Here is a 14,698-nt window from a genome sequence, read left to right as displayed (position 1 = left end):
CTTACCGTGGAGGGCATAGCACAGGGCTCGCCTTTTTCTCTGACTGACATGAAAGTCTCAGGCAAGTTCAGCCATGTTGCCTTGATGTTGTCACTGAGCTGAAATGTTAGGGTCAGCTCTTTGTGGGAGTTGGGTTCAGACTCCGGCCCTTCCTCTTGCAGCTGTGCGGAGGGTTGTTGTCCGGAGATGGTATGCTCTCACGCTTGTCTATTGACGTATTAGGAGAAGTGCAGCTAGGCCAGCTGGACAGACAAAGCACAGTAAATAAGACTGGCCTAGAGCCCAATGCCCTACGGTACTGACAAATGAAATCTGTTTCTAAAATGTATATTTTGTTAAAAAAGAGGAATTAATGCATAGAATTACCGATATAGATTTTGTATTGAGGTTATTAGTTCCACTATAGAGGTTTGGATGGCGCACTTTTGAAACCATCTGTTTTGCATAAATTTAGCAAATCACCAAGCAAACAAGCCTTCACACTCAGCCTTTGTGATTATTGGATTTGTAAATGTCTGAAAATGAGAATGAACTTTTTTACTGTCACATGAAAATCCAAATCACAAAGATTCCTACTAGAATGACTGAACTTTGCCTGTGAAATTTCGCAGCATATAGTGTTAAATGTGATCATATTAAGTCATCTGTTAAGACACACACACACACATGAAAGTTTGCATATACCATCCATCAAATCAGCTAATAACAAATCCAGTGTCAAAGTTTATGCTTGACAGAATTATTTTGTGGTTTGTAGGGGCACTTAGAGGTTATAATAGTGACTGGCCATTGACCTGTATTCAGATGTGCCAGAGGGGACCAAGCTGAGCCCCTGACATATCTGAATGCATGCTCTCCATGACCAATCAATAAGCCATTATCACTGCACTCTGACAATACACACTCTGTGTATCGTTTAGGCTTCTATGGGACACAAGCATTAGGACTCCAATATCACGCTCATGCAATTTGGTCAACTTTGATATTTTCCTCACCTAAAAATACATTTTGGGGCTTTTGGATGATAATTCTATAATCCGGTGTCACACTAAAGAGAGAACCAGGTCAGTTTTATGACCAAAAGAAATCCAAAATCCCTCTAATCCTATGGCTGGCAAAGTACTTCTTACACTTCGCCTGATTTTTGTCTGACTACTTAAGCAGTGCAAGAAAAGGAATTGGGTTAAAGGCAATAACCCTTAAACCTCCGCACTTTGCACACTGCTATCCCGTTAAACTGCTGTTCCAATACTCTAATCAACTTACTGTACAAACAGCCTGCTTTGCCCTCTACCACAAAAACAACTAAACACAGAAGAATTTCCAGTATTATCATTTGAAACAAGGAATCCCTGTGAGCCGTTTAGCACAGCATAACCCAATTTTGTGTATTTATATAAAAGTGGGTTGATGTTTCTCTTTGAATTGATTTTGTATTGTATTGACAGAGTGGAGCAGGTCTTGGATTTCTAACACTGCTGCTCCCCTGCTGGACGGCAGTAGCGCTGCTTTCTCTACAGTGAGAGGGAGTTTGTGGCCCTATAAATACCACTCGCACTGTAGCTGTCCAGCACAGGAAGTAGGTCTGTATTAATGTCTTGTAAAGTCTTGTGGTCTTAGTATGTTATTGCTATAAATCAGCTGATGATATCATCCTATAATTGGCTCACGTTTCTTTGTCTGATTCTCATTGTGAATTTTCCTATAAGCTGCAGCATAATTACACCCTTATGACTGTTTATATCATCAATAACTTGCATGTAAGTCCATAAAGTAGTCTTATTATATTTTCCATGATACATTGTTTAAGGTGTATCTCTGTAGTAATAACAGTAATTTCTTTGTTTAATTTTTGCTAGCTATCAGACTTTGACTTTAGATGTAATTAATTAATTTATTTATGTGATTGTTTCAATTTAGTTTTAGGTTAACAGGTTTGAATTTACATCTGCATATTTAACTATGTGCACATTAACAGTCTTGAATTGAAATGTTTATTGTAAAGAATTGTGCATTTTTTGCACAGCTGAAAAGGTTTTAAATTGTATTAAACCATGTCAAAAACTAGAATTTAAAAATAAATCATTTGCATTTTTTATTTTAGATATTTTTTTCTGTTTGTTTTAATTTTTTATTGTAGTTATTTAATTTAGGTGTTGTTTACATTTTATTTACTGCTACAGGTTTCCATACAGCCACTGATCACTATTTCCACTGATCTACTGATACTGTATGTACTGTATGTAGGCTATGTATGTAAGTATGTATCTCCTTAATAAATAATCAGTGTTTGGGATGTTGATAGTATTTTGTCCTGATAGTCAGCTATGTTTTATTCTCAAAAATATGAAGGAAACAAACAAGATCATCTCAGGACCACTGCATCTATTTTCTCCCTGCTGTCAATCTGCGGCTGGGGTGCATGGTTTAGGAGGCGGAGTTTGTGTGTCTGTGTGGGCGGGGTTTCCGCTAAACTCTGGGTTAGGTTGATTCACTATCGATCATTGGGGAAAGACGGGGCTAGATTTCCTTGTGGCGGAGAAATCTGATGTGTATGCAACATGAATCGGGCGATTGCGGGGCGCAGATTAATTTTAGCACGTTAACAGAATTGTTTCGGACTGATTGTCTTCACCGAATACAAATTAAATATCACTTTTCTCCCTTGCTCCAAGAAGAAGTGTTTTGGATCGGACTTGCCAAAATCACTACTTTGTTTCTCTTACGGACGGTTTGTGTTACCTTAAAGTAGTCGCGTCTTAAGAGAGTTACGCGTCGCTACGGTTCGTGAAGTTCGGAGAAGCGAGGCCCGATCTCTTGATCCGTGGAGTACTCTCGAGTCTCTCTGGATGGATGGATGGGTATGGGGAGAGCAGGATCTTACTACCCCGGGGCTGAGCGCCTCATCTCTCCGCTACTGCATCTACTAGTGCTGTGCACACTCTCCTCTCTCACTCACATAGGTAAACACGGTCTCAACACTTTATGCATGATTCATTGAACGTAAACAAGTTAAATATACATTAAAACACATTTATAAAGTAGTTTTTGTCTTGAGGGGATGTCTAATTCTCGCTTGTATAAATATAGAATTGGATTTACGTGCTATTATGATAGTGCTGGTTAATATACATATATATCCCCACAAAAAAGTGGATTCTAGTTCTTCATGTGACAGTTTTACAGTCTGGGGCAGTGTCCTTCATCCGTGTCTTCTTCTTGCACAGTTATTGTAGCTTTATATTCAATAGCCTAAATGTAGTGCATTGATCTACGCGTCCCTCTTGCTTGACTGGACTGGTTGCTTTTCAAAGGAAATTAAATATTTATGAGTGATCATAATATTAATTAATTTTATTTCGTATTCTCAGGTGATTGTTTGATTCGGTTTTATTTGTTGTTTGCTTTTGTTTTTGTGATGGCAGACCACATGCTGTAAGTTGCAATAAGGTGGTGATAATTTGTTAACATCCATCTAGCTTTTGATCTGTTTTATTATTTAATTAGGGTTTTGCGATATTGATAAATGTTTAAAAAAGAAATAAAGTACTCTTCAGTTATAGTAAAAAAAAAAAAAAAAAAAAAATTATGCATTTCTTTACTAATTCCACTAATTCCTCATTTACTAAATTTTTTTTTTTTTTTTTTTTTTTTTTTGTGCCATTGACCAGTTTGGACAGTCATAAATGATTTTGTTGAAATTGGGAGACTGTGAATGCTACGCATTTGGTGCCCTGTTTTCACTTGGCACCTTGTCAAGTGCTCCACTTTGGGTGTCCTGGCCGTAGACTGTGTTAATGCCATTGTGAATTAAGAGGATATGGAATGCTGCTGGGTGTCCATTGAGCAGTCACACCTTCATAATTAATTTAACATGGACCCCGGGCAGTCAGGCATTATGCACTTTGCTATTCTTCAATGAGGGAAAAAATTTATATGGCTCAACCTAAATTTATATTTTTATTTTATTTTTAAACATCATTTCAGAAGAAATAAGCAAAATCTTCCATAAAATTATTCGTATTTTATATTGAGCATGAAATGTACATAGTGTGACCATTCCAAGTGTCTGTCCCTTTCATGCTCTTGATTGGCTTCACTTTTCGACAGCTGTACATGTTTGCTTTCTTTTCAGTGGCAATATACTAAACTTGTAATATAATATATAGAGATCTGTGATATATTTTGAATGTTTCGTTTTTGATAAGGAAATAATGTTTAAATAAGGAATGTAGTATTTAAGAACACATGCATACAAAACAGTCATTTCTTTTTTAGCCACTGCATGCTTGCTGTTCTTTGATTTCATCTTTGGCTATTAAATCTGGCTGTATTGTCTCTCAATTGGTTTAGTCCCAAATATACATCTACCCCTCGGTGGTATTTGATTGGATTATAATCTTGGCAGAAGCGAGAGACAGTTGCAGCTGTTCATATTCTTTTTTCTTATTTTTTCGTTCTCTTCATCTCTGTCTTTTCTCATGTCTGGAATAGTGCGTTATTGTTTAATGATTGTATGATTTCACAGACTACCTGTAAAAAGGTGCATTTTAAAACTTTTTAATAGATGCTTTTGTGGTTTACTGAGATAAATCTTACTAATACTTTCTAAAATTACTGCACCATGATTGTTTTTTTTTTTTTTTTTTTTTTTTTTTTTATGCTGTAGCAAGGCTATGAAAAGCTTGAAGTTACAAATAAGAATAAAAATGAAAGGCTGACAAACCAGCATATTAAACCAGATTCCAAAGTTCAGTGCAGCACAGTATGTGCTCAACATTTAAGACTGGAGATGTCATTTAGACACTGAGTCTTGTAAACCCCACTGCTTTCTCCAGATCTTCACGTTGACTCCTGGAGAAGGTGTGGGCCTGTTGACCTCTCTGCCCTGGCCAAATTCCACATCTTGAAATTTCACTCCGCACACACTCTTTGGGCCCCTCTACAGCTGAGAATGGCTGCTCAAACGGCAGGCCACCCTGAGAAAATATTTCCAACGACTTAATAGCAACAAGGGTGTTCACTGTGCTCAAAACGAGACGGATCACCCCAGCAGCAGGATCACAGAAAGGAACTGAACCTGTGAAACCAACATAGTGTTTTCTCCATCCTATGATTTACGGTGCCTTTGTGTTCTTAAGAGGAATAATATGCATTCTAAAAATTGTTTTAATAATTAAATATTGTATTTATCTGATATTATAGGTTTATTAAGAATAAAAATATTTATTTATTTAGGTTTGTGGATATTTTAGGATTTGCCTTACATCAAACTCCTTTAAAAGTGATTCAAATGATTCTTTCTTTAAATTTCTGGCATTTCAGTGTTTAGGTTAAACATTTGTCAGGACACTGAGACATTCTAACACAAAGTGTGATTTTTTTCCTCCTCATCTGCAACTAGCTTAGGATCTGCTGCCCCCAACTGGGGGTCCCCTTAGACATTCCTTGCAAGTGTTTTGGATATAAGGAAAATCAATCTATTCTGCTCTTTTTGAGGGTATGACTGGGAATTCAGTTGCACCAGGTTTTAAGGGGAATGTCAGGTGACGAGTTTCAACAAGCGACCTGCAAAAACAACTCATGTCCAGGATTGCTGTGAATTAGATTATGGACGGGTGGCAGATTTGTCGCTTTACTTCATGCACTGAAAGCGCACACATGTGTAGAGTTTCCACCCCGATACCACCCTATTCCTCATAAAATATCCTAGATTTTAAAACAGAAAGCCTTCCCAACACCTCACACCACGCTGCTGAGAGAAACAATGGGGGCACATGCATTCGATGGACAACAAGGTTACATATAGGCTCCATGAAAAGCCTCTCTGTTTCTCTGTGATATGTAGGACATACCTACCTAATGCGGTTACATTCGCAGCCCGGCCTTTGTGGTTTCATACCCTTGCCCATTTACCAGGGTCATGATTCTTTATTTTCAAGCAAACGGCTGTTTGTTGGTCCTTGGATATTACTTGGTGCGCATCTGCTTCGAGCATCCGCTCGGACTATAAATGGGAATGTGCCGGAGATGGCTTTGTCTTGCATGCCTTGCCAAGTATTTGAGTTTTTTTGTTCTGGTACAGATGTCACTGGAGCCTTGCCTGATAAAACACAGCGGGAGGTGGATGGGAGTGGGGACTGCCTTTTTCCTCTCCTTTCCAGCCAATGTCTTACTAGCACAACATCAACATGGCTTCAGCCAGGCTACCGTATTGTCTTACAGCGTGTTACTGAAACCCAATCTAGCCCGTGCTTTGTCATGCCTCCTTCTCCTCCAGCACCGACTGCAGATCTGATCCGCTACAGCACTCCGCGTCATCTGATAATCAAATCAGATGCATTTGAATCCACTGCGGTCGGACTTATTGGCTTGGCAGGCAGAGATGGGTGGCCCTGACTGTGTAAGATAGAGTCATCACAAGCGTGTTAATGGAGAGGCTGCAGCTGATATCAGATTAGGACAGCCTCTCTCTGAGCTAATGCAATTGGGCTGCACTCAAAAGTGAGGCATTAAGACTCTTAAGTGATGCAGTGTGGAGGCTGTTGTCCTTCCCTGGGAGATGTTGTTCTGCTTGTGCCGTGTCATTGGTAGCTAACTGGGGGCGGCGCATGACGTGACGACAAGATCTCGAGTGTATTTTCGACAACAAGTGTGTATGAAACCATAAAATTGTTATTGGGTCGACTCCAAGTGAAGTAGTATTCAAAGAAAACACTTTTAATTGCTACACTATGACCACACCCTAATGAAGCTTTGAGGTAAATAGTTGCATGTAGTTTGCATGCCGTGACTCTTTCGTGCTTACAAGCACATGTGCTGGCTTTTTGTGGCCAGAAAAGCCTCCTGTGCTCTTTTTCTCATTTGAAGTGCCGTTTTATTTGATTTTATTGCGGCCATAAGCATTCTCCTTTGTAGATAACAGGAGGCTTCACACCCTTGTTGAGTCGACTGTTAATGTTTCGAGACCATAATGTAAAACACACATGGAGTCACGCCGTGAGGAAACGCACAGTCCACTTGCACACCTTATTATGGTTAAGCAGTTTAAACTGGTTTATGACATGAGTAATAACAATGGATGTTAGAGTATTTGTGCTCCTTTGTTCATAGTTTGTGTTCAACAACTGGTTAAGTCAGTATTCTTTTAGATGTCTAGTTTAAAATGTATGCCAAATGTTCTCTTTGAATTCTTTTTGTTTTCATATGGTTTTGAAACACTTTTGAACCATTTTCAAGAATCTTTTCAGTTTTAAATGTTATGTGGTATAACAATCAAGTAAAAAGTCATGACATTTTTCTTGTAAAGTGAATACATATGAGTGTACTGTACACAGAAGGTTTTTTTTAATATATAATTTTAAGGTAAAGTGTATTTTTATAAATATCATGAATTCATAAAAATATCATATACTTTAACAACAACATTTTACAGTCTGAACTGTCAATTAAAAAAGCAAAATTGTCTGATATTTTTAAAGGTTTATTGACCTTGAGACGGTCATGGATCCTTTCTATGATATAATTACATTTTTTATGTATATTCTGATGCAATTTGCTTGTACCACACAACTTTATTAGTTACACCACCTGACTCTGATAAGCAGTTATTTCAAATATAAATAATAATATATCAAAACTGCTTCATTGTCCTTCATTGTTTCTTTAAGGATTAGTAATAAAATACCATGTCAAACCATTTAATAAGATTTTTTTAATATTTTTTTTAAGAATTAAATTCTGAACTTTTTTTTTTTTTTCTTTATTATGGTATCAGGACAGTTGTATCAAGATGACTTTTTTTTAACAAATATCTCATTGAAATTAAAAACATGCTCGTCATTGAAGAGGTGTATTGAAGTTGATCATTATATGTATGATTAGAATGATTTATAATATTTTTTCAAGTTGTTTTTCTGAAATGAAGATTCTTTGTGTCATTTCTCAGGGGAGAGTCAGGTCCAGACTCCGCAGTGCCGTATCCAGAAGTGCACCACTGACTTCGTCTCTCTCACTTCCCATCTTAACCCTTCACTGGATGGCTTTGATATTGAGTTCTGCAAGGCGCTGCGAGCCTATTCCGCCTGCACCCAGCGCACATCCAAGAGCTGCAGGGGTAACCTGGTCTTCCACTCTGCCATGCTGGGCATCAGTGACCTCATGAGCCAGAGGAACTGCTCCAAAGACGGGCCCACATCATCTACCCATCCCGTCATCCCCATTGAGCCATGCAACTATCACAGCCGCCATCACCAAGCATCACGGCCCGGAACAGGCACTGGGGCTCCAGAGCACCTACGACCAACCTACCTGTTCTGTGGCCTGTTTGGGGACCCTCATCTTAGAACTTTCAAAGACCATTTTCAGACCTGTAAGGTTGAAGGGGCATGGCCCCTCATTGATAACAATTACCTGTCAGTGCAGGTCACAAATGTTCCAGTGGTATACGGATCCAGTGCCACAGCAACCAATAAGGTGAGTTGTTTTCCTATTTATTATAGAATTATTTTGTCTTTTTTAATGTGAAGAATTATTTGCTAATTTCTTTGGAAAAAGTTGATTACTTTGTCAGAAGTATCTCAGACTTGCAGCATATGTTGGACAAAATTAAAATTAAAAATAAAAGGTTTGTAGGACGTCACTTTATAATTTAGTTTATTACTGTGTTGTTAATGTTAACTAAAACTAAAATCCAAAATAAAAAGTAGGCTAACATTGTGCCCCACTTACTTTCATGGTATGAACAAAAAACATTCAGTTCCACAGAAGAGAAAAAATCATAAGCTTTGAAACCACATGTGTTTTATAGTATGTTAAAATGTGTAGTTTTCCTTTAAACTACTGAGTACTTTGACACATTGTTGTTATTTTTAACTAAAACTATTAAAAATAGTTTTTGTTAATTGAAATAAAGCTGAAATAAAACTCAAACTTAAAAAACTAAACCGAAAATTAAAAATGTTGCCTTCACAACTAACTGAAAATAAATAAGTTGAAGTTCTAAAATTAATAAAACTAAACTGAAATACAAGTAAAACTAAATAAAAACAAACTAAAAAAAGGTAAAAACACACAACAAATTGAAACTGAAAATATAAAAATAAAAGATATTAAAATAGGAATAAATATTAAAATAGTATATGAATAATACTAAAATAACAATTAATAATGTTTTCTTTACAGAATTTATTAATCGATGTTAATTTGATAATTTTGTATTCATTGTTAATTCACATTAATTCAAAATGTTAATTTATACAAACTGAAATGTTAAAAACATATTCATATTTTTTCATAATGCTAGAAATTAGCATTAACCAAGTCAAACAGATCCTGAAAATGTATTTTTCATTATTTCAGAGCTTGAAACTTTTGAGCCGAAGTTTTTTCTTTTCATTTCAAATAAAAATTAAAAAATGTTTGTACGTTGTGCTATATTGCATTGTTTTTATCTTTGTTTGAAGTGTATGATGTCTCTCTCTCTCTCTCTCTCTCTCTCTCTCTCTCTCTCTCTGTGTGTGTATATATATATATATAAATATATATATATATATATATATATATATATATATGGATAAGATTATCAGAAAGAGCTGCAGAAAGCAGATAAGACTTATAACTTTCAACTTTGACCAAGTATTCACAGGTGCAAGTTAAACAAAGCAAACAGCTCTAGTCTTATGACTTACACTTGTGACCAACGTGTCTGAAATTCTAATATTATTAATGACTGAATGAAGCCTGCGCTGTGGCGTGACCCATAATAAGATCACTTTGAAAGAAGCCTCTGTCTTCATTTCTCTTAGCGTGAGGCTTATAGTCAAACACTCAAAACAAACCTGCTTATACACACCCATTTCAAATATGCTGATGCAGAATATTGACTGCTGGCGATCATGTTTACAGATTTTTATAACCTGAAGTAGCTGGAAGCTTGTGAATATTACAGCTTGAGCAGACTGCATTCATCAGATACTTGCTTTTCCTTCTCAAGTTTAAACAGTTGAGCTCATCAATGGACAGATGTGGCTTCAAATGCTAAGTTTGGCCTCCGATGCTAATTCCCTCTCATTTGACCCCTTGACCTTGAAGGTGGGGAGCCATTATTAAACATTTGTAAGTAATTATTAGCACACATTGCTTAACTGAGGCCTTTTCAGCTGCCTCGCCTTATGGCCAACTGGTCATCATTTTTCATCCTTGTCCTGTGTACAAAGCTGCTATTCATCCGCCGCTAATGTAACACCACACTTCTTGTTAGCCAGTGCTTTTGCTTCCCACAAGTCTTAGAGTTTCACAGTATAAGGACTGTATACTGGCTGCATTTTATAGTTAACACTTACAGGGCGAAAGGGTTTGCGGATCTGTAAATACATGTAATATTCTAAACATCTGCCTTATAAAGATCTTCTTGTTTTACCACGATAAAATAATTATAATTTTCAGTCCCTGGTATAAAACAGCTTTTGTCCTTTACAGGTGAATTGTGTAATTATTTTCAGCATTAATAAACATTCTCTTATCCCAGTCTAATATGTAGTGAGTAAAAAGGCCATTTGTAGGTTGATTGCTCCAAAAACTAACTCTGTGGTGCTATCAAAACATTCCTCTGTTTGTTGACCGGACCAACAGAGCAACATTGACTCAACCAATGGTATGTGTTTGTGGCGAGACTATCTATTTGTCCAGCTAATGGCAGATATGGAGAATGTTCAGGAAACCAGTTTGAAAACAGTCATTATTTTGGCAGTTCCCATTTGTTATTACAGAGGTACAGATATACTGATGCAATAAAATAAAACCAATAAAAATGAACTAATAACTTTTACATTTAATACGTTTTTATATGGTGGGGGGGGGTACAGATAAATGGCACCTTTTGGTGGGTCTTAATAATAGTATTAATAATTATAATAATGCATGTTTTTATTGTTGTAATCATTTGATCATTTAGTTTTTTTTAATGTTAAAAAGGGAAAACAATAAGAAAAAAAGTGTATCCATATTGATATTGGTCATAAAAGGAAATCAGCAATTTGCTCTTCACCGTCAAAGCTGCAATAAATGGAAGTAACACCAGATCTTTTCTTCTGAACTTTGATATATTAGATTGAAACAGATTATCAAAAAACTCAAGCAGACTAAATGATTGGTGAAGTCCAGCAGTCTGTTGTTTCACCAGAAGATCTAATTGTGACAGTTTGTTTAAAAAAAAAGAAAAATGGAAACATGGATGAATGAATCATCACAATCAGATCAATAACATGCATTTAGAAAATAGATATGGTGAATATCCATTTCATGTCAACTTGATTGTTTTTAGTGCATATTGGAGTTTTTAACTATGCTCTCTGTGCTTCTTTTAAGATTACAATAATCTTCAAACCATACCAAGAATGCACGGACCAGAAGGTCTACCAGGCCGTAACAGACGACCTTCCAGCCGCTTTTGTGGACGGCACCATCAGCGGGGGTGATAGCGAGACCCGCAGCATCTGGATCCTGGAGAAGTCGCCGGGTCGGCACGTAGAGATCCACGCCGCGTACATCGGTGTCACCATCATCATACGCCAGCAGGGCCATTACCTGACGCTAGCCGTGCGAATGCCGGAAGAGCTCGCCATGGCCTTCGACGAAACGCAGGACCTGCAGCTTTGCATGAACGGTTGTCCCACGTCAGAACGCATCGACCAAGAGGGACATCTTCAGCTGCCCGTGCTGGGCCTCCAGCAAGCCAGCTTTCAGCAGCAGGCGAGGGTCGAAGCCCAGAGAGGGCTCTTCACCCTCGAAAGCGCCTCCAGGAAGTGCAGGGAGCAACTGGAGGTTAAGGACATCTATTTCCACTCCTGCGTGTTTGACCTGCTCACCACAGGAGATGCAAACTTCACCACTGCCGCCTACAATGCCCTGAAGGATATGGAGACTCTGCACCCCAAGAGGGAGCACTGGCATATTTTTCCTAACTCAGCCACTGGGCTGAGGCCGTTTTCATTGCTCCTCAACGCACTGCTAACCGGCTTCCTCATCACTGTGCTTTTATAATGTGTACAGTGTTTTGATAACTGTTTCGAAGAAGAAAACCAGACTGTAAAAAGTCAGTACTCTGAGGTACTTTGTATATACTGTCTGTTCGGAGAATGAATGTTAGAAAACGAACCTTCATTAGACTGTACATTTTGTGTAAGACATGTTTTCAAGAGAGCTGAATATTGTAGATTTTTGTGAGTGAATTTTTTGAGATTTCATGTTTTTTGTCCTCAGGAGAGGAAATCTTAATGGAAGCACTTTATTTTTCTTTTCTTTTTTTTGGTTTTTGCAACTAGAAAACAGTGTTCCACGGAACCAGTGCTCAATAATCTAACACTGCGCTTTTTCTTTGATACATTTCTGTAGGTCTCTATACAAATGGTACTTACCTCACCATCTTGCTCTGTAGAACCGTGTTAAACATATTTCACAATGTGGCTGGCGTAGTGATTGTGTGCTAGAGGTTTAAAGAAGGATCATGTTGACTAGACTTTGACTTTATCTGTGTTTTTAGTTCTGGTACTCAGCTGTGGAGTCACGTTGATCAGCAAAAACAAAGTGAAGAATTCAGGCAAACGCAGGTTGAAGTGCACTTAAGTCAGAAATTCAAATGGGAATTTTTCTGTTATTGAACGTGGGCATTGTTAGGTATTGGAATTTCGGCCCATTTTATAAATGACAATCAGAATTTTTGTTTGGTACAAAGTCTACCTTATGTACGACACAAAACATCAATCCTGAAGAGTGCGTTTTAGAGACACCGAAATATTTATGCTAAAAGTTTCATCTAATTCCATAGTCAGTGAGCGAACAGTGCTAAAGTCGGCCATGTCTCATTCCTAGTCAGACTTGTAGCATCTTTTAGAATGGCTTCTTGCAAGATTTATTAGCTTTGTCACTTTGCCAAACAAATATTTATTATCTGTTCAAAGTGTTAAGTTCCCTCAAGTCCTTGTTTTATCCTTGACCAAAGATATGATGCAGAAGCAACACATTATCAGATTTTTGGGCTTCCCTATACGTTTTATTTAGCCAAAAACGATGGTGTGGTATTGTCATGTTTTGCAAGCCAGTGCCATAAATCAACTCAAATCAGAAATATGTTCAATGGAATTGTTTTTTGGCCAAGCAAGCATTTTAACAGTTATTTTGTCAGCCAGAAGTGCAACTTGAGCCGTGGTTCTTTTGCTGACTGCACATCAGCAGTGATTTCATTCAGAGAGCATTCAAAGCAAATGAAGGATATTCAGAAACACTTATGTCTCTATTTACTTTGAGTGTGGCATTCGGCCTGATGGACACACAATTCATTTGATGAAATCGAATTGTATACCTTCTGGACCTTACTGTCCAACTGCTACGGAAGCCATGCCGACACTCCTGATACGCACGTTTCAATACCAAGACTTGCTACTGTAGAGACGTCATTGTTTAACTACTGCCAGTGCTGAAGAGCTGCTACAATACTGTGACAAGTGTATTCGATTGTATTTGGAACACTGGGAGTTTCGCAGGCAGTGAATTGGCCGAATCCGAAACAGGATCATTTGATTGGCCAATTGACCTAAATCAGTGTACAGTGGGATGGGTTTTTTTTTCTTTGTTCTTTTCTGAAATACCAGAACAAGGCGTCAGTGCAATTAATTAGCTGCAATGGAAAGCCTTCATCCTGTGTTTTTTGCATTTCGCATTTGATCTTGTGATCGCTTACTTTTGTTGTGAACATTGTTTTTGTAAAGAGTGACTGCTCAATGTTTCTACTTAAATTATTTATGAAATATAGTGTCTTGTTAGAGAAGTTAAGCTCCATACGCTTGCTGTTGAAAAACGTTTAAGATGTGATTGTACTGCCACCTAGTGGGTCACCATTGTTACATCAGTGTTTTAGTATTGTACGGATGCTGTTGAAAAAAAAGAAAAACAAAAGAAAAAGTGTGTTATTTAAAACAATAAATGAAAAATACATAAATGCACTGGCTTTATTTATTTAGTTTTTACACAATTCATTTGTGGTTAATTGCCATATACATTCATTGGGAAGTACATTTACATTAATTCATCTCTGCTCTGTTTTTTTTAAATACATTAATTATTTTATTAAGCAATGACACATTAAATTGATGAAAAGTGAGAGTAAAGACTCGCATAATATTACAAAATATTTCTGTCAAATAAATGCTGTTATTTGTGACTTTTTATTCATCAAAGAATTGTGAAAAATGTAGTGCTGTTTCCACAACAATATTAAGCAGCACAGCTGTTTTTGACATTTATAATAGTAAGAAATATTTCTTGAAACAGCAAATTAGAATATTTTATAATGATTTCTGAAGGATGATGTGACACTGAAGACTGGAGTAATGGCTGCTGAAAATATAGCTTTGCTATTATGGAAATAAATTTGAAAATATGTTCAAATAAAAAACAGATATTTTAAATGTTAATATTACTGTTTTCCCTATATTTTGATCAAATAAATGCAGCCTTGGTGAGCATAAGACACTTTCAAAAACAAAAATTCACTAAAAAATAGCAAACATTTGAACAGTAGTGCAATTAAAACAAAATGTGAACATCCATGCTCCACAAATAAATGCAAAAAAGTCTTGATGAAGTACTGACGTCACATTCACATCTCCCCCTAAAATAAAATGAAACAGTGTCTCAGTCT

At 37.1% G+C, this 14,698-nt stretch overlaps 1 protein-coding gene across 1 annotated transcript; it reads left to right on the top strand.

Moving 5' to 3' along the window:
• Window positions 1–2,490: 2,490 nt before the first annotated feature.
• Window positions 2,491–14,160, top strand: LOC109071076 (repulsive guidance molecule BMP co-receptor b). The gene is made up of 3 exons (XM_042724688.1): window positions 2,491–2,963; window positions 7,949–8,475; window positions 11,368–14,160. The coding sequence occupies exons 1-3, from the start codon at window positions 2,858–2,860 to the stop codon at window positions 12,040–12,042; spliced, it is 1,308 nt and encodes a 435-aa protein (XP_042580622.1). The 5' UTR covers window positions 2,491–2,857; the 3' UTR covers window positions 12,043–14,160.
• The last annotated feature ends 538 nt before the right edge of the window (window positions 14,161–14,698 follow it).

The sequence above is a fragment of the Cyprinus carpio genome, chromosome B5 (genome assembly GCF_018340385.1).
Source record: "Cyprinus carpio isolate SPL01 chromosome B5, ASM1834038v1, whole genome shotgun sequence".
Lineage (NCBI taxonomy): Eukaryota > Metazoa > Chordata > Actinopteri > Cypriniformes > Cyprinidae > Cyprinus > Cyprinus carpio.
Note: the sequence above shows the minus strand (reverse complement) of the source record. Positions and strands in the feature narration are given on the sequence as shown.